Source organism: Bison bison, unplaced genomic scaffold (assembly GCF_000754665.1).
Source record: "Bison bison bison isolate TAMUID 2011002044 unplaced genomic scaffold, Bison_UMD1.0 scf7180017864066, whole genome shotgun sequence".
Lineage (NCBI taxonomy): Eukaryota > Metazoa > Chordata > Mammalia > Artiodactyla > Bovidae > Bison > Bison bison.
In genome coordinates, this window is record NW_011494638.1 from 7548879 (window position 1) to 7569463 (window position 20585).

At 41.1% G+C, this 20585-nt stretch overlaps 1 protein-coding gene across 3 annotated transcripts in view; it reads left to right on the top strand.

Annotated features, from left to right (window-relative positions):
- Positions 1 to 20585, top strand: part of FAM81A (family with sequence similarity 81, member A) — an 86318-nt gene that overhangs the window by 19955 nt on the left and 45778 nt on the right. For 2 of the 3 annotated variants that reach the window (XM_010836833.1, XM_010836831.1), the window contains exons 2-3: positions 2690 to 2757; positions 3871 to 4144. In XM_010836833.1, the coding sequence (XP_010835135.1) occupies positions 2711 to 2757; positions 3871 to 4144 (321 nt within the window). In that variant the 5' untranslated portion in view covers positions 2690 to 2710. Of the gene's footprint in view, positions 1 to 2689; positions 2787 to 3870; positions 4145 to 20585 lie in introns of those variants that run through there. The other variant, XM_010836832.1, reaches the window with a different exon arrangement.

A 20585-nucleotide genomic window follows, 5' to 3' on the forward strand; every position in this document is an offset into this window, starting at 1 on the left:
CATGAATTTGGGTAAACTCTGGGAATTGGTGATGGACAGGGAGGCCTGGCGTACTGCAGTTCATGTGGTCGCAGAGTCAGACATGACTGAGCAGCTGAACTGAGCATGAGAGTGAATATAACTTAAAAATATTTGTTTATGTATTTATTTATAGTTGTGCTGAGTCTTCATTGTGTGGGTTTCCTCTAGTTGTATTGAGCGGGGGCTACTCCCTAGTGTGTGGGCTTCTCATTGCCGTGGTTTCTCTCGTTGCAGAGCATAGGCTCTAGGGTGTGTGGGCTTCTGTAGTTGTAGGACACGGGCTTAGTTGCCCCAAGGCATGTGGGATCTTCCCAGACCAGGGATCGACCCATGTCCCCTGCATTGGCAGGCGGATTCTTAACCACTGAACCACCTGGGCAGTCTAAATATAACTTTATGAGTTAGTGTTTTCTACCCATGCTTTTTTGTTCATATGGTTAGTTGGCCACTTAGTGCATTGTTTCAAAGTTGCTTTAGATGTCTACTGTTTCTGTAGGCTAGAAAGCCCTTCAGGGAGGGGAGTTTTGTTGTATCTATTCTAGGTTAGGTGGCTATATGCTGCTGCTGGTGGCTATATCAGATCAGATCAGTCGCTCAGTCGTGTCCGACTCTTTACGACCCCATGAATCGCAGCACGCCAGGCCTCCCTGTCCATCACCAACTCCCGGAGTTCACTCAGACTCATGTCGATCAAGTCAGTCATGCCGTCCAGCCATCTCATCCTCTGTGATCCCCTTTTCCTCCTGCCCCCAATCCCTCCCAGCATCAGAGTCTTTTCCAATGAGTCAACTCTTCGCATGAGGTGGCCAAAGTACTGGAGTTTCAGCTTTAGCATCATTCCTTCCAAAGAAATCCCAGGGCTGATCTCCTTCAGAATGGACTGGTTGGATCTCCTTGCAGTCCAAGGGACTCTCAAGAGTCTTCTCCAACACCACAGTTCAAAAGCATCAATTCTTCGGCGCTCAGCCTTCTTCACAGTCCAACTCTCACATCCATACATGACCACAGGAAAAACCATATCCTTTACTAGACGAACCTTTGTTGTTGGCTATATAGTAGATGCCAAATGTCTTTTTGCTGTTTTTGTTGTTCAGTGGCTCGATCTTGTCTGACTCTTTGAGACCCCATGGACTGCAGCGCACCAGGCTTCCCTGTCCTTCACCATTTCCTGGAGCTTGCTCAAACTTGTGTCCATTGAGTCAGTGATGCCATCTAACTGTCTCATTCTCTGTCATCCACTTCTCCTCCTGCCTTCAGTCTTTCCCAGCATCAAGGTCTTTTCCAGTGAGTTGACTCTTCTCATCAGGTGGCCAAAGTATTGGAGCTTCAGCATCAGTCCTTCCAAAGAATGTCTCTTAGGTTGGGTTATTCTAAAGATTAGTATCTCAACTAAGCTATTTTACAACTTTAAAGTTGTACAGATTCTGTGATTCTGAATATTCCACACTGGCCTAATTTTTGTGGTTTAAATGACAGAAATTATTTTCTTTAATACTGAAGAGCTCTTTTGGCATCATAGCTTGTTTGGCATGGAACACTTTTTTTTCTTAAATGTAATTTGTTTAAATTCAAAGTTATTTGTCTAAGAAAGGGAAAAGTTCACATTTTGAAACTCTAAAAATAACATACTGGATGGATGATGCCAAAACAATGGTTTCAGTCAGAAAACCATTTCTCAATCCAGCATCTAAATGAGAACTAACTACTGAATCTTATCATAGTTACTAGGCTTTCACTGTTTTAAGGCAATTAACAGCAGTATTGAGAAACCTAAGTAATGAAATATTTTTAAAACCTCTAATTTTTTCAGATGTCTAATGCATTGTGATGATCAAATGTTCCTTATATAAGCCTGATGTAATGTGAACGATCATATCTTATAATACAGCTTTAAAGTTTTAATGAAAAGTATGATTTCATTCTCTTAGTAGATAGATAAATTCACCCAAATCAGATCCCGTCGATCATGCATTAGTCTATTAAGATTATTTTTAAAATAATGCTCTTAATTTGCTATGGAATTTACTAAATTTGCTGAGATAAATTTCCTAGGATAGTTTTCTGTACAGTTCTAGGGAGAAGTACAAGAGTGACTTAAGTCTGTTTAAGGAACTATCTTATTTCTATAAAAGTGGTTTTTCAAACTTGAGATGCAGATACGGGGTGAGAAAACTTCAGGAAACTTGACTTAGCATGTACGCATACATGTTGACCTACCCAGCAGGGCTTATGGTATTAGGTTCAAAAGCATTTTGATTCTTGATTCTTTTCTCCTTATTTTGAGACATCTTCTGTTTCTATCATATGTAGGATATTTAATAATATAATTAATCAGCATGTCAGCATAATTTTTGATCCCTTTAGTAACTTAATAATAAGATTTGTGTGTATGTATGTGTTAGTCACTTAGTCATGTCTGACGCTTTGCGACCCCATGGACTATAGCCCACCAGGCTCCTCTGTCCATGGAATTCTCCAGGCAAGAATACCTCCAGGCAAGTGGGTTGCCATTCCCTTCTCCAGGGAATCTTCCCCACCCAAGAATTGAACCTGGGTCTCCAGCATTGCAGGCAGATTCTTTATTGTCTGAGCCACCAGGGAAATCCCCAAGGTCATTTATGTTCTAGACATAAACTGTTAAATAATTTAATGCTTATTTTTTCAACAGATGTGAATTATTAAAAAGAAAATGGCCCAACGGAGCACTGTATTTCCTTCTCTTGTCACCGAGGAAAGGTATAATATATGGAAAATATGCATCTAAGGTATACTTTTTCTTTCCACCAATTCCATGAGGGCTGCTAGTGGGCATGATGGTCATTATAAAAGAAGCCTTGCAGCTTCTTTTATATCCAAGAATGACTTTTCTTAAGGGCAAGAGTAGTACTGTTGTGTCCCGTCTCCAGCTTCTGACTTGTAGGATACTGTGGACCATTCAGTGATTGTGACCGGTGGAGATTTCACGGTAGCCCTGCATTACAGTTGTACTTCTGATTAACAATAAAATGTACCTCTGGAGGCCTATGGGCGGATATCCCCACTAAAACTTTTAAATGAGAAGTTGCAAATTGAGTGTCCATAGGCCAAAACTGGCTCATAGAAGTAATACATTGTTTGGCCTGGATCATCTTAAATACTTTTTAAATGAGTTGTTAACATTTTAAAAATCAGGTGGGGACTTCCCTGGTGGTCCAGTGGTTAAGACTCGGTGCTTCTGATGCAAGGGGCACAGGTTTGATCTCTGGTCGGGGAACTAAGATCCCACATGCCTTGTGGCATGACCAAAAATACATAAATAAAAATCAGGTGACTTCACATACAAGCCTAAATTTCTTGGTTCTTCTTGAACTATCAGATGACCTGGAAAAAAGAATCTGCGTTCCCAAATGGTTACTCATGGGTAGAACAGAATTGTGGCTCCCTTAGGTGAAGAATGCCCCTTTCAGTTTCTCAAAGTCCCTAACATGCCCTAGTGTATCCTGTGTGGTATGCTTCACTCCTTTATATCCATAGCCTGACCCTTGTAGGCATTTGAGTTTATAGCCACTTTAGGAGAAGGGGAAAGGAAAGCAGGTCCAGTGATTCTGTTAATAAGCTTTGAGCCTGCAGCCTCTTGCGTTGGGAGGGCATGGAGCCTGCTACCAGCACACTTGACTCTCTGTGGACCATTGATTAAAGATGCTGCCTGTCTCACAAAGAAAACTCTTTGGGGCAGAAATTCTGCTTCAAATCTTCATTTAGCTTGTAAGGATAGATACTTTGCCTTTCCTGGGAAGTCTTGAATCTGGCTTTAAAAATGATTTTTTTTCCTAACTGACAACCCTAGTAATGTGGGGCTCCCTTCTGTAGGCGAGTTCGAACGATGCCCCGACACAGCCAGTCCCTGACCATGGCACCCTACTCATCCGTAAGCCTAGTGGAGCAACTCGAAGACAGGATCCTCTGCCACGAGAAAACCACAGCCGCCCTTGTGGAGCACGCATTCCGGATCAAAGACGACATCGTCAGCAGCTTGCAGAAAATGCAGAACAAAGGGGGAGGCGACCGCTTGGCCAGGCTGTTCTTGGAGGAGCACATCAGAAACATCACTGCCATAGTGAAGCAACTGAATCGGGATATCGAGGTATGGCATGTGGAAGTGTGGTGCGTTCCCACAGACAGATCTGCCCCACACCTGATGACCCCTCACAGGCATTTCTGCCATCAGACCACAGCCGTCTGTCTTGTCCAATCTTAATGATTGCCAAGGAAACAGCTTGAACAAATACATTAAGTATATTCCAGTATCTGGTAGCAGTTACTGTTAGTGTTATTTGTGTTTAATCTCTGTGTACCTTGCTGATTACTAAATCACTTTGTTTTGTTTGGCTCTCAATGGAAAGAGAGGAGAACTCATCAGATAGTTTCCCTGTAAAACCCTTCCTGTCGTTGAAGACAGCTATTAAATCAATTACTAGGTCAGCCTTTGCTGCTTCAGATGAAATGTTTCTAGGTCATAATGATTATATATAATACAGTTGATTACTCAGACAATCTGGGGATTTGAATTGCTTCTCAGGCTTGCTTTTATTGCTCTATTTTTCTCTGAAATGAGCCCAAGAAAAGGCCAATATTGTCTATTTTTAGAGTTTGTAAATTTACTGCTGTTTATTGGGCAATCACAGGGACCACAGAATTTAATTCAGAAAGCTTAAGATCATTTAGGGCCCGGGCTAACATCACTGAACAATGTCAGTACTTCCCTGGTGGCTCAGATGGTAAAGTGTCTGCCTACAATGTGGGAGACCCAGGTTCAATCCCTGGGTTGGGAAGATCCTCTGGAGAAGGAAATGGCAACCCACTCCAGTACTCTTGCCTGGAAAATCCCATGGACAGAGGAGCATGGTAGGCTATAGCCCATGGGGTCGCAAAGAGTCGGACATGACTGAGAGACTTCACTTCCTTACACATGTAGTTTGAAAATATATGAATAAAAGGTATATGGCTAGATTAAGGAAAACCTTTGTCTTATGTCATGGAGATTGTATTTTAATTATGCTTCCTGAAATCAAGACTCTTTTTCAGTTTCAGATTTGTATTTATTTATTTTAAAAGCTTTACTGAAGTACAATTGAAAAGCCACAGAAGTCTACCCATTTTAAGTGTACAATTCAATGATTTGTAGTAAATTAATAGAATTAATGTTGTGCAACCATCAACACAGTTCAGTTATAGAACATTTCAATCACTCCCCAAATTTCTATCAGCCTGTTTGCGAGTAATCCTTCCTTCTACCCCAGACCCAGGCAGCCACCAGTGTGCTTTCTGTCTCTATAGATAATTTGTCTTTTCTGGACATTTCATATGAATGGAATCTTACAATATGAAGTCTTTTGCATCCAGCTTCTTTCACTTAGCATAATCTTTTTGAGGTGCAACCATGTTCTAGCATGTATCAGTATTTCGTTTCTCTTTATGTCTGAGTGGTATCATATTGGACTTTCCTGGTGGCTCAATGGTAAAGAGTCTGCCTGCAATGCTGGAGACCTGGGTTCGATCTCTGGGTTCAATCCCTGGGTCAGGAAGATCCCCTGGAGAAGGAAATGGCAAGCCACTCCAGTATTCTTGCCTGGGAAATCCCATGGACAGAGGAGCCTGGAAGGCTACAGTCTGTGGGGTTGCAAGAGTCAGAAATGACTTAGCGACTAAACCTACTTAATAGTATCCTATTATATGGATATACAGCTTTCTGTTTTTCCACTTATCAGCTAATCAACATTTGGATTGTTTCCAGTTTTTAGCTGTTGTGACTAAAGGTATTGTGAATATGTGAACATGTCTTTGTATGGAGATATATTTTAATTTTTCTTGGGTAGATGACTAGGTGTGGAATTGCTGGGTCTTGTAGTAAGCTTATGTTTAACTTTTTAAAATGTAGCCAAACAATTTGCCGAAGTGGCTATGCCATTTTACAATCCCACCAGGAATGTGTGAGGATTCCAGTTTCCCTACTTCATCCCTAGCACTTGCTATCATCTCTCTTTTTGATTATAGTCATTATAGTGGCCGTGTAGTGGTATTTCATTGTGCTATTAATTTGCATTTCCCTAATAACTAATGATGTTTTCATGTCCTTATTAGTCATTTGTGCGTCTTCTTTGGTGAAGTGTCTACCCAAGTCTTCTGCCCATTTTTTAAAATTATTTTTTATTGTGGTAAGATACTTATCGTTTTAACCATTTTAAAGTGTGCAGTTCATTGACATTAATTACATTCACAATGTTCACCTCTGTTGATTTTCAAAACTTTTTGATTATCCCAAACAGAAACTCTATTCCCAGTAAACAATAACTCTCCATTGCACTTTCCCCTCAGCCCTGGGCAACTTCTGTTCTGCTTTCTGTCCCTATTCTAGGTATATCACAGAAGTGCAGTCGTACAGTACTTGCCCTTTTGTGTCTCGGTCATTTCACTTATAATGATTTCCAGATTTTTTATCCATGTTGTAACATGTGTCAGAACCCATTTTTAAATTAGGTTATTTTATTATTGAATTGTAAGATTTCTTTGTATATTACAGATACAGGTCCCATATCAGATAGGAGATTTGCAAAATATTTTCTCCCATTCTGTGGCTTCTGTTTTCATTCTTCTCCCAGTGGTGTCTTTTGAAGCACAAATTTTAATGAGGTCCAACTTACAAGTTTTTAAAAAAAATGGTTTATATTTTTGGTGGTATGTCTTGAGAACTGTTTGCTTAACCCAAGGTCATAAGGCTTTTGTGCTCTGTTTTCTTCAAAAGTTGATTTTAGTTTTTACCTTCAGGTCTGTGAGTTACTTTGAGTTAATTTTCATGTATGAAGTGAGGTTAAAGATCTAAGTTAATATTTTTTTCATATGGATATCCAAGGAAAATCGATCATTTTCCCGTTTGCCCCTTTGTCAAAAATGAATGGATCATGAAATTTAAGGGTTAATTTCTGAATGCCATTGATTTGTATGGCTTTCCTATGCCAATACCACATTGCCTTAATTTTTAGCTTAAGAGTACATTTTGAAATCATACAGTGTAAGCCCTCCAACTTTGCTCTTGTCAAAACTGTCTCTCTCAGCTATTCTAGGTCCTTTGTATTTCCTTATAAATTTTAGGATTAGCTCTATTAAAAACTCTGCCGAGATTTTGACAGAGATCGCTTTGAATGTAGAGATCAGTTTGTGGAGAATTGCTGTCTTAATATTGAGCCTTCGGTGTTGCAAAGCATCAGCTCTTGGTTTTATTTTTTTCACATTTGCTTTTTTGTTTTCTATTTCATTGCTTTCAACTCTAGGTTGTTTCATTTTTCTCTGCTTATTTTAGGTTAGTTTGCTTTTCTAGTTTCTTCAGGTAGAAGCTTAGGGAATTGGTTTGAGATCTTTCTTCTTTTCTGATAATGGTGTTTAAAGCCATATGTGGCCTCTGAGCACTGCTTTGGCTGCTTCCATGAGTTTTAGTATGTTGTGGTTTTGTTTTCATTCGGTTTAAAAGTATCGTAAAATTTACCTTGTGATTTCTTTTTTTTGGTACATGTGTTACTTAGAAGTATGTTATTTAATTTCTGAATATTTGGAGTTTCCCTATATTTAGTGGATATTTTGTGGATTTCTAATTTAATGTGTGCAGAGAACAACTTTGTATATCTTTAATCTCTTTAAATTTATTTAGACTTGTTTTTAGAGATTTTTTTGATGTGCATCTTTTTTTTTAAGTCTTTATTGAATTTGTTACAATATTGCTTTTGTTTTATGTTTTGGGTTTTTTGGGTGCAAGGCATGTGAGATCTTAGCTCCCTGACTAGGGATTAAACCTGCACCCCCCGCATTGAAAGGTGAAGTCTTAACCACTGGCCCACCAGGGAAGTCCTGAGACTTTTTTTTTCAGTTATTGAATGTCCGATTTTTATTGTTGAATTGCCCATTGCTCCTTTCAGTTCTGTCAGTTTTGCTTCATGTATTTCAGGGCTTTGTTGTTACATGTGTATACATTTATAATGTGTATATTTTCCTGATACAGTGATTCTTCTGTCATTATAAGATGTCTCTCTTTATCTCTAGTAACATTTCTTGTTTTCAAGTCTCTTTTGTCTGATATTAATATAGCTATTCCAGCTCTTTATGTGGAGAAGGCAATGGCACCCCACTCCAGCACTTTGCCTGGAAAATCCCATGGATGGAGGAGCCTGGTGGGCTGCAGTCCATGGGGTCGCAAAGAGTCGGACACAACTGAGCGACTTCACTTTCACTTTTCACTTTCATGCATTGGAGAAGGAAATGGCAACCCACTCCAGTGTTCTTGCCTGGAGAATCCCAGGGATGGGGGAGCCTGGTGGGCTGCCATCTGTGGGGTCCCACAGAGTCAGACACGACTGACGCGACTTAGCAGCAGCAGCAGCAGCAGCTCTTTATGACTATTGTGTACATAGTTGATTTCCTTTTTTGAGAAGTCTCACTCAGCTTATACCCAAGGGAGAACCTAGAATACCACATGATTAACCATTTTCACTGTCTTTGGAGATTACAGCACACCTTTACTAAGTCAGAGATTTACTCAGAGTTGTATCCTATTGGAGTACATTTGTCTTTTTTTAATAAGGGGATGGAGTTGATCTTTGTTGCTTTGGTGACTGATGGCATCCATTTCAGTTTCTTTGGATCATAGCATTTTGTTTTCCCTTTGGAGTTTACCTTTATTCCATTGGATACAGGCTAAGATGGCTATTAATCAGAGTGCCTTATCACATTTTTTGATAATGAGGATTGGAGTCCATAACACAGACCAGAGCATTGAGACTCTCACTTCCTGGAGTCTGAAACCTGAGCAGTATTCCAAGGACATGAGTATCTTTCCAGCAGCTGTACCTGTAGGATGTTAGGTAGTGGTCCTACTGCCTTGACCCTAGGAATTGCCTTTTGTGTCTTTTTCTCAGTCTGGATCCCCAGCTGTCCTGTTGATTGTACGCACTTCTCCCCTATAGCCGTCCTGTAAATTCCAGATTTTTCACTAAGCCAGAATCAGGTTCAGTTTCTGGCAGCCAAAGAACTCTAATGGTATCCAAGAGGCATAGAACATGTAAGAGACTGCTGCAGATAATTTACTTGTTTTCGGAAAGTGGTGTCTATATTTAGAATGATCTTTTCAGTATTATATTTGAGTGCTAAAGCAGTTTTATCCCAGAGACTGAATAATTTGGCAGCCCCAAGTTGGCACCTTCTCAAGATTGAAGAACCCCAACTTAAACATTTCCATTTTGAAGAGAGAGATATATTAGGAGGCTGATAGCCCTGCTGTACTCCATTCTATAAAGGGTGATGGATAAAATCAAAGTGATTGGGGAGAAACAATGATGCTCAGATCCCTGATCCTTCTACCAGCGGTGAGAAATGTGTTGCAAAAAATTGCAAACCCTCCTGTTTCATGTTAGAAAATGGTGTGACCTCCCCATTCTTCCCACACCCAGCATTTCACTGTGGGTACTCTGCTTGGTTCTCTTTGCTTATGTGGGTGGTGGACAGACTAGAGACTGGAAACCATCCATTCTGCAGTACTATCCTCAGGTAAAAGCAGAGAGTGTAATTCTACCGTTAGAATTTTTTCTGTCTGCAAAAGAGGTGATAGTACTTAAGCTGCAGCTGTGGGGTATCTGGGGGATAACTTCCCCTTTGGTAGCTGCTGTGTACTAATCCAACAATCAGAACCATTTCAAATATGTAATTTCCAACTTCGGCTGAGCCCCAGTGCTGTTTAATAGCTCCTTCATTCTAGGAAGCCTTCTAATAGCTCCTTCATTCTAGGAAGCCTTCACCACCAGTTCCCTCCCTGGCCTCACTTCTTTTTCCCTTAATTTATCCTGGGCACCCAGCACTTGGCACTGTTACCACAGCATTTACTGAATAAGTCTGGCATTGTTTCTTTGCACGTCTGTATCCCTTGATAGAGTGGAAGCCCTTCAAAAAGAAAGGAACTTTGTCTTTCTCATCTTTCCATTGTCCAGCACAATGTTTGGAACAAAATGCCATGAATGCTTTTTAAGTGAATAAATGCCCTGTTCAGATGGAAGCCCGTTGCAGATCTTCTGGTAGCAAAAAGAACTGGAAGAGACCCTGAGGTCCTTTGTGCAAACTCTGTCCTTTTCAAATGATGCATCCAAGGCCCTGGGAAGTGAAGAGACTTCTCTGAGATCTCTGTTGTTGTTCAGTTGCCAAGTCGGATCCGACTCTTGTGACCCCATGGACTGCAGCACGCCAGGCCTCCCTGTCCCTCACCATCTCTCAGAGTTTGCCCAAGTTCATGTCCATTGAATCAGTGATGCCATCCAACCATCACATTCTCTGTCGCCTCCTTCTCCTCCTGCCCTCAATCTTTCCCAGCATCAGTGTCTTTTCCAATCAGTCGGCCAAAGTATTGGAGCTTCAGCATCAGTCCTTCCATTAAGTGTTCAGGGTTGATTTCGTTTAAGACTGACTGGTTTGATCTCCCTGTTGTCCAGGGGATTCTCAAGAGTTTGAAAGCATCAGTTCTTTAGCACTCTGCTTTCTTTATGATCCAGCTGTCATATCCGTACATGACTACTGGAAAGACCACAGCCTTTACTATATGGACCTTGGTTGGCAAAATGATGTCTTTACTTTTTAATACACTATTTAGGTTTGTCATAGCTTTCCTGCCAAGAAGCAATCATCTTCTAATTTCATGACTGCAATCACAATCCACCATGACTTAAGAGCCCAGGAAGAGGAAATCTGTCACTGCTTCCACCTTTTTCCCTTCTATTTGCCATGAAGTGATGGGACCGGATGTTGAAGCTGAAACTGCAATACTTTGGCAACCTGACGAGAAGAGATGACTTATTTGAGAAGACCCTAATGCTGGGAAAGATTGAGGGCAGGAGGAGAAGGGGACAACAGAAGATGAGATGTTTGGATGGCATCACCGACTCAATGGACATGGGTTTGGGTGGACTCCGGCAGTTGGTGATGGACAGGGAAGCCTGGTGTGCTGCGGTTCACAGTGTCACAGAGTCGGACATGACTGAGTGACTTAACTGAGCTAAACTGATGGGGCCGGATGCCATGATCTTAATTTTTTTAATATTGAGTTTTAAGCCAGCTTTCTCATTCTCCTCTTTCACCCTCGTCAAGAGGTTCTTTAGTTCCTCTTTGCTTTTTGCTATTTAAGTGGTGTCATCTGCATATCTGAGGTTGTTGGTATTTTTCCTGGAAATCTTGATTCCAGCTTGTAAGTCATCCAGCCCAACATTTCTCATGATGTGCTCTGTGTATAAGTTAAGTAAACAGGGTGACAATGAACAACCTGTTGTTGTACCACTTTCTCAATCTGAGCCAGTCACTTGTCCCATATGAGGTTCTGTGATGCTTCTTGACCCACATACAGGTTTCTCAGAAGACAGGTAAGATGGTCTGGTATTCTCATCTCTCCAAGGGTTTTCCACATTTTGTTATGATCCACACTGTCAAAGGCCTTAGTGTAGTCAATGAAACAGAGGTAAATGTTTTTCTGGAATTCCTTTGCTTTCTCTGTGATCCAGCAGATGTTGGCAGTTTGGTCTCTGGTTCCTCTGCCTTTCTTTCTCTTAGCTCTCAGGATCTAAACCCAGACTGTTAAACTCTAAAGATGAGCTCCTTTCACTTTTCTACTTTGCCTCTTGAAAGCTCCTCTAAACTCTGATCTTAGGTAACTAACTCTCAAATGTGACAGGCAGTGCTATTCGTCATTCTTTGCTTTCTGAGTATTTCTACCCTTGGCTCCCCCTCCCACCCCCAGGAAGAATTTCTTCATAGAACTAGGTAATTACAGATGAAGTTCTCACTGAGTTATACCCTACCCTCTCTTTCCTTTGGTGTGAGTTCATTGAGCTGCTTAGATAATTTGAGTTAATAGCAAGCATACCTAGAAATCCAAAATCATCAATCATTTAGGCTTTTGCTAATTATTTTTCTTTAAGATATGTTTTTAACATGATTTTTCTTTAAAGTGTATTTAAGATGATTTTTTAAAAATAATTTACAATGGGGGTTTATAGTAATTTCAGTTCTTCTGTTTTTTCCATCTGAAACACATTTTGAGTAATGATTATTCTTTCCTTAACCAGACAGCACTCTTCCATTTACATATATTTTTGGAGTGTGTAGTTTGCAAATGAATAGATGATTTCCATTTTAGAGAGGGAAGTCTGAAGAAAATCTATTTCTGGAAAAAAATTTTACTTTGCATATATGAGCACGCATTTTTTATAACTAGTAATAACTGTATATCATTATGAAGTAACAGAAGATAGTTTGGAAATTTAATAGACTTTTATATGAAACAGTAATTACATAGTTTTTTATATATTGTGAGCCTAAGCATGTTTACCCAAACATAACTAAAATTAAGATGCTTAATGAGACATCAGAATTGCCACATTGTAGCCAAACTCTGTTAAAATGAAATCATAGTGTAGATTAGAATTTTTAAAGTACTAAAAGTAAGTCTTTATTTATAAGCAACATAAAATTGGAAGGATGGATGCTATGAATAGATGATATGCACATTTAAAGTAAAGAGATGTGAAGATACTCAAATTGTATTTAAATGATATGAAAGGTGTATTTTTTGTCTGTAGATTCTTAATTTATTCTGTAAATTGCCTTTTAAAAAAACATTCTTGTGGCTTCCCTGGGTCTTCGTTGCTGTGTGTGGGTTTTCTCTGGTTGTGGCAAACAGGGCTACAAGATCTCTAGTTGTGTTGCACAGGCTTCTCACTGTGGTTGCTTCTCTTGCTTACAGAGCATGGGTGCTGGAGCACGGACTCAGTAGTTGTGCGCATGGGCTTAGTTGCCCCCCAGCATGTGGGATCTTCCCGGGCCAAGGATTGAACCCATGTGCCCTGTGGCGCAGATTTAAAGAATCTGCCCGCTAAGCAGGAGACACAGGTTTGATCCCTGGGTCAGGAAAATCCCCTGGAGGAGAGCTTGGCAACCCACTCCAGTGTTCTTGCCTGGGAAATCCTGTGGACAGAAGAGCCTGGTGGGCTATAATCCATGGGGTCACAAAAGAGTCGGACATGACTTAGCGACTAACAACCACCACCACTGTATTGGAAGGCAGATTCTTAGCCACTGGACTACCAGGGAAGTCCTTGCCTGGTTTTTAGGTTATTTTCATCACTGGTTCACACTGGTTTTCCAGTTCACTCAGTAAAATTTACTGGGTATTTGTTTTGTAAAAATATATCCCCACAGAGTGATTTTGTAATATAAAGTAAAGCTGAAACCATTCTCAACATGTACAGCTCACTTCAGGCTCCTGATGGAGCTAGTTGAATTGAGGTGTGTTAATACTGCATCCTGGGACTTCCCTGGAGGTCAGTGGCTAAAACTCTGTGCTCCCAATGCAAGAGGCCCTGGTCTGGAAATTAGATTCCCATGTCACAACTAAAGATTCTACATGCTGCGATGCAGATCTGAGATTCTGTGTGTTGCAGCCAAGACCCAGCACAGCCCAATAAATAAATAAATATTAAGAAAGTACTCTATCTTGGTAAGTTTGGCTCAGTAAGTCTTTATGATTATCATGTGGCTCTGTACACAGTTATATACAAGAAGAAAAGTAAAATATATTGTTAAACCACTGGCCTATGTGATCCTCAAGAACTAGAAATGAATCTTAATTTATTTTTGGCACCTCTACAGTGTCTAGCACATCGTAGGATCTCAAGAAATCTTTCATAATCAAAGGCTCTGGGGTCCTTGGTTCTTTGAGAACCCTATAGTTATTGCCCATTTTCTTTCAGCAGATACAAATATCAAAACAGATGATTCCTGTGGGCTAGTATCTAGTAGGTGCCTGATAAATATTGACTAAAAGCATCCATTGTTTTAATACATCCTGACTCATTGTCTCCATTGGCAGTTTGCATTGCTATATGGAGTATGTTATCAATTATGTATTCCTCAGAAACTTTCCACAAATTATCATCATCATAAATTCAGAAGAGGTAATGTAGTCAACTATGAATTATACATGTCTGGATTATCTATACTGTTTTTGATTTAAGCTGATATCAGTCCCTGGGAGCCAAGTCCTGGTAAGCAGTCCATGGCCCCTTTTTTGGGAAGGGAAGGTGAGCTTTCCCTTTCCTGCCAATTTGATGGCTTAGGGAAGTATTTGGGACCCCTGTGTCTCCTCGGGGCTTTCATCGTGTCTTTGGCCTTTGGGGAACCAAGCAGTGGGGTCTGCTACCCAGCTGGCTGGAATCTGAAGACCTTCTCCTGGTTTCCCTGTGCTCAGGTTTCATAATGGCCTGCTGGCTTGGAGTGTTTCCTTCGACTGAGTTGGGAAATGGGAAAATGTATCAAACCCTTATTTAATTCACTAGATGATACATAATTTTCTGTCTTAATAATTTGCAAATGGGCTGTTGAAGAGTTTGCTAAGGTCAAGTGATGAGTGCATAGGGGCCCTTATTAACATGTCACAGCAGAGTTGTGGACAAATGATGTTAACGTATCGTTGGGATGAACAGACAGGAGCTTGGTTCGTCTTGAATCTAGCGCACCGTCAGTGAGGAGAGCCCCTTGGCCGTTGGACCTCATGTAGTTACCTAAAAAGGGGGTTACAGCTTGTAGCTCTATCGTCTTGTCCCATTGCAACAGACGTATTAGTAGAATAACATTGATGATTGTCATGTGTATTAGTCTGTGACCTCCAAAGAAATAAAACCAATAGCACATATTTACGATGAGGTTTTGGCTCACATGATTATGAAGACTGAGAAGTTCCACCAGTCTGTAAGCTGGAGTACAGGAAAGACGGTGGTGTAATTCCAAGGCTTGGGAGCCAGAGAGACGATAGTGTGGATTCCTTCAGTCCAGGTCTGAAGACCTGACAATCAGGAGTGCTGAGGGCAGGCCAGTATCCCAGCTCAGTTAGGCAGAAAGCAAATTCCACTTTCCTTCTCCTTTTTTTTGGATTATGACACTCAGTGGATTGGATAATGCCTCCCCAAGTTGGGGAAGACCTTCTGTTTTATTGACTTCACCAATCCAAATCCTAATCTCTTCTGGAAACACCCTCACAGACACCCCCAGAAATAATGTTTATCCAGCTGTCTGGGCATCCCATGGCCTAGTTAAGCTGACATAATTAACTATAACGTTATCCAGATTCTTTTTTTTTTTTTTTTAAACTCTATCCACTAGACTTGGCTTGTCATGTGGCTTGACTCTAGGGGGAGAAGATAGTGAATGGAGTTTGACCATTTGTTTAGTTCTGAATATTTGATAGAGATTTTCCATGTAAGTTAACAAATTGGTGTTTTGGTGTCTGCCCTGCCTGTAATACATTTTAGCTTGTCTGTCTCCATCTTTGAGGGCCTGATCAGCTCCAGGCACCAGCTAGATAGAGTCTTGGAGCCTTCAGTGTAGACGATCAAACCCTGGAACATGGAGGTAAAATAATTAATAAATTACTCAGTCATCTACGGGGAGCCAGGCCTTATGTGAGGCACTGGGGCTAAAGCTGTGACTCAGGCATACAAGACCCCTGCTTTTAGGCCTGCTGCACGTTCTAGTGGGATTTATAGGTGCAAACCCTAAGTGGCCAGGGTAGTTTCAGCCTAAATCCAGGGCTCTGAAAAGGTAATTTGATGGAGAGTGATTGTGGGCTGTTGTAGGTGGGCGTATAAGGTGACATGTAAACTGAGACTGGAGTGACAGAAGGGCCAGCCAAGCCAAGGTGATGGGGTGGGGGAGGAGACACGCACGGAAGAGAACATTCGGAGAGGAGGCACTGCAGGTTCCAAGGCATACGCTGTAAGAAGCCTGGCATGTTAGAGGAGCAGAAAGAGGACCAGTGGGACTGGAGTGTCGTGGGTGGGGGGTGGGTGGAAGTGGGTGATGGGACGCCATTATTTAAACAAAAGAATTTAGAGAAATTATTCATATGTTTGGTTCTGAGGATACACTAGTTAATAAAACAGATGAAAAACCCTTGCCCTCATGCTGCTTACAGACTGATTTGTATTTCAGAAAGATCGCTCTGACTGCTGCCTGGAGAAGGGAATGTAGGGAAGCTAGAATGGGGGCAGAGGGCATCCAGAGTGGCTTGGATTCGGGAGTCAGGGTAGAGATGGAGAGGAGTGGATGGGTGCTAGATCTGTCTTGGAAGTGGCGCTGATAGGACTTCCTGCACATTAGAGTTAGAAAGACTTCTGCTTAGGACTTGGCAAGTTTTAGGGCTCCATCAGGGCTTCCCCTGTGGCTCGGTGGTAAAGAACCCACCTGCAATGCAGGAGTCGCAGGAGACGAAGGTTCAATCCCTGGGTCAGGAAGATCCCCTGGAGGAGGAAATGGCACCCACTCCAGTATTCTTGCCTGGAGAATCCCATGGACAGAGAGGCCTGTGGGACTGCAGTCCATGGGGGTCACGAAGAGTTGGACATGACTGAGCAACTGAGCACACGCGCATCGGATATCTGGGTGGACATGCCAAGAAGGCAGTGGATATACGAGGCTGGAACTCTGGGGATTTTTAAGTCTAGTGTGAAAATTAAAGAGCCATTGTCAGGAGATGCTGTCGCCCTGCGCTGCCGTAATTGGGTCCTTCTTCGTGGGATTTTGGAGTTATATTTTCATTTCCAAGTCCTCACAAATCTGAGGAGAGTTGAAGAGAGAAGCACGGAGGGCTGTTCTTCTTGGTCATTCCTAGGCACCTCTGGCCTGTCTGTGGTGAGATCCCTGGGCATGGGTCTATATCTCCTTTGCAAAAAAGGCATGATAGAATGCTGTGAGGCTCACACAGGGCGGGTCTTTCCTACTGCCTCTGGCAAGGGATCATCCTTAAAGGTAGGCCACATATTAGAAAAAATACATGAAGACTCAGGACATCACTTTTTCAAGGTGACTGGCCTCTTCTCTCTTCTTATGTGAATTTAGACCATGTACTTCCCACCCTGTAGTCTTACTTGCTACAACTGAGACTCCTGAAGGCATGCTTGGTGCTCAGCACATAGTAGGTCTGCAGAAAAGAGTTTCTTGAACTGAATTGGCAATAATGGAGAGTTGATTATATGCTTTTTAAAGTAAACCCATAATGATGACATATTGTCCCAAAATGACAAATTAAGAGAACATTTCTGGCTTTACAGAAGGATTGTTTTTCTAAGACTTCATCATGTGGGGGTGTTCAGTTGCTCAGTCATGTCTGACTCTTAGACTTCATCATAGAATTTCTTTAAGTAATAAGCTCTAGAATGCCTTCTGTTTTCACGTAACTTTTCAGTAATGTGAATGTTGTGTTAAATTCAGACATAATTCTCTCTGTATTATTCAAAGAAAACACTTCTAATATAATATCTCATTCATCTGCATAAGAATTCTGAAAGTTAAATGGGGTTTTCTGAGCATTGAAGCACACACACATATACTCTAAGCATTAACACACACACACACACTCACTTTTTTTCTGGTTATAAAAATAATGTAAGCACATTGTGGAAAATACAAAAAAGGAATCAACTGTAATCTAACCCTAGAGATAAGCGAGGCGTTAATATTCTAGTATTATTTTTTATGTACCTTATACACAGCAGGAATCATGCTGTGTATTTATTTATACTCTTTCTTTTTGCTTAATAGTAAATTGTACACATTTTCTCTGGTTTCTAAGAGCACTCCATGAACCTCTTACTGGTTGCATAATAATATACCATGTAGATACCTTGTAAAATACTTGGTCTATGCATCACACTATGAAGACGTCTTTGTGCATTCATTTTTGTCATAATACTTATTGTTTGTTTTAAGATTTATTTCAAGAACTGGTCAAAGGTTATGAACATTATGAATATATTTTTGAAGGACTGTGCTCTGGAAACGTTGTAGCATGAGGGCCAACTGTGCATTTTCAATTTTTGATACATATTTTAAAATTATAAATTTACTAAAGTATTTACTTCTTTAATAGATGGAAGTGGTACAATTTAAAATGTTTTACTTTTAAATAGACATCACTTTTTAGAGCCACTTTAGGTTCACAGCAAACTTGAGCTGAAAGTGCAGAGTTGTGACTTGCATAACCCCTGTCCCCACATAAGCACAGCCTCCCGCACTGTCCTCATCTGCAGCATAGTGGTGCATTATAACGGTATGGTTTTATTTCCTGTTTATTTGCTTATAGAAATACTGGATGTTTAAAAAAAGTGTCATTTATTTTTAGCACCTGTTTTGTGAATTGCACTCATGTTCTTTGCTTAGTGATTTTTTACAAAGATTTGTGTGTTTTATTTTTTGGCTGTGCTGGGGCTTCATTGCTGCATGCAGGTTTTCTTTAATTTTGACTGGTGGGGGCTACTCCTCATTGTGGTGTGGAGGCTTCTGTTGCGGTGGCTTCTCTTGTTGTGGAGCACAGGCTTCAGTAGTGGCACAGGGGCTTAGTTGCCCTGTGACATGTGGGATCTTCCCAGACCAGGGATTGAACCTGTGGCTCTTGCATTGCAAGGCAGATTCTTAACCACTGGACCACCAGGGAAGCCCTGCTTGGTGACTTTTTTGATTGAGAAACAAATGAAATGATTGGTTGGAGCCTTTGTCATTTGTACGGTGTCTAATGCAGTGTTTTTTCCAGGAGGGGTCTGTGAACCATGACCTTCTACATTTCTGGGCCCTTGCTTTGGTTCCCTTGGAGTGGGGTCCAGAAACCTGTGTGTTTAACAGGCCATGTGGCTGTCCTTACACACCCCAAAGATGGCTGAGAATCCATAGTCATAAGCTTTATTAGAAACAAAAATTTGAAGCATTATGTACCAAAAAATAAATATTTACTTTCTATTAACTGTAACAATAAGCATTATTTCCTATTAAAAGATAAAGAGCTCACTAGCACATTCTCATCAGTGGGAGAGTGTCAGAACCAGATTAGTCAGATCTCAAGTTTTCTTGCAAGATTGTGTTCTGATGACTAACATTTTATTATTCACAGGTGATTGTAATTGGGGTTGCATTCTTCTATTCTGTTGAGCAGGTTCATTCAGAAAAAGCTGGAAACTACAGCAAACAAGATAGGTCTCGCAGTTCCAAATTCCTTTCAGTGAAATTTTTTTTACTGTCACTATCAGTGTTACTCAGTCTATAGTGACTTCAGCCAGATTTCCAAAAAAGAAAATGCAGAATCCTCATATTCCTCATTTCTGTTTTTTACAAGGAAATTTGAAAATCCTTAAAAACATGTATGTAAGTGTACTTTTCTGCCTATACGTTATACTTAAAAAATAGTTGATAGTGGGACTTCCCTGGTAGTCCACTGGCTAAACTCTGTGCTTCCACTGCAGGGGCGTGGGTTTGATCCCTGGTTGGGGAACTAAGATCTCTCATGCTGCATGGTGTGGCCAATAAATAAATTAATTAATTAAATTTAAAAAATAGTTGATAGAAGGGAGCACAGAAGCAGTTTATGCAAGGCATAAACATATTTTCTAATGGAGCTTGCCTGTTTATTTGCAAATTGGACTGCAAATTGTCAGAATACCAGAAATCATCAAATTTCCAGAAATGGTAGCAACCAAGTAGTTATAACCTCAGATATGCAGATGACACCACTCTTATGACAGAAAGTGAAGAGGAACGAAAAAGCCTCTTGATGAAAGTGAAAGAGGAGAGTGAAAAAGTTGGCTTAAAGCTCAACATTCAGAAAACGAAAGTCATGGCATCTGGTCCCATCACTTCATGGCAAATAGATGGGGAAACAGTGTCAGACTTTATTTTTTTGGGCTCCAAAATCACTGCAGATGGTGACTGCAGCCATGAAATTAAAAGACGCTTACTCCTTGGAAGGAAAGTTATTACCAACCTAGATAGCATACTGAAAAGCAGAGACATTACTTTGCCAACAAAGGTCTGTCTAGTCAAGGCTATGGTTTTTCCAGTGGTCATGTATGGATGTGAGAGTTGGACTGTGAAGAAAGCTGAGCGCCGAAGAATTGATGCTTTTGAACTGTGGTGTTGGAGAAGACTCTTGAGAGTCCCTTGGACTGCAAGGAGATGCAACCAGTTCATCCTAAAGGAGATCAGTCCTGGATGTTCATTGGAAGGATTGATGCTGAAGCTGAAACTCCAGTACTTTGGCCACCTCATGCGAAGAGCTGACTCATTGGAAAAAGACACTGATGCTGGGAGGGATTGGGGGCAGGAGGAGAAGGGGATGACAGAGGATGAGATGGCTGGATGGCATCACTGACTCGATGGACATGAGTTTGAGTGAACTCCAGGAGATGGTGATGGACCGGGAGTCCTGGCGTGCTGTGATTCATGGGGTCGCAAAGAATTGGACGTGATTGTGCGACTAAATTGAACTGAAGTTGTTATACATGAATGTATCCTTAAATGTCTAGATTGGTGCAGGAGGCAATAGGAAGGTCAGTGGCTTGGTGTGCCTTCTTTCCTATCGCCAATTCTAGAGCCACCTTCTTGATCAGCTGGGATGGGCAGGTGGGAAGGCCTGGGGGAGCCAGCAGAGACCTGGCCTGAGAGAGCATGACAGTGAGGTCCTGGAC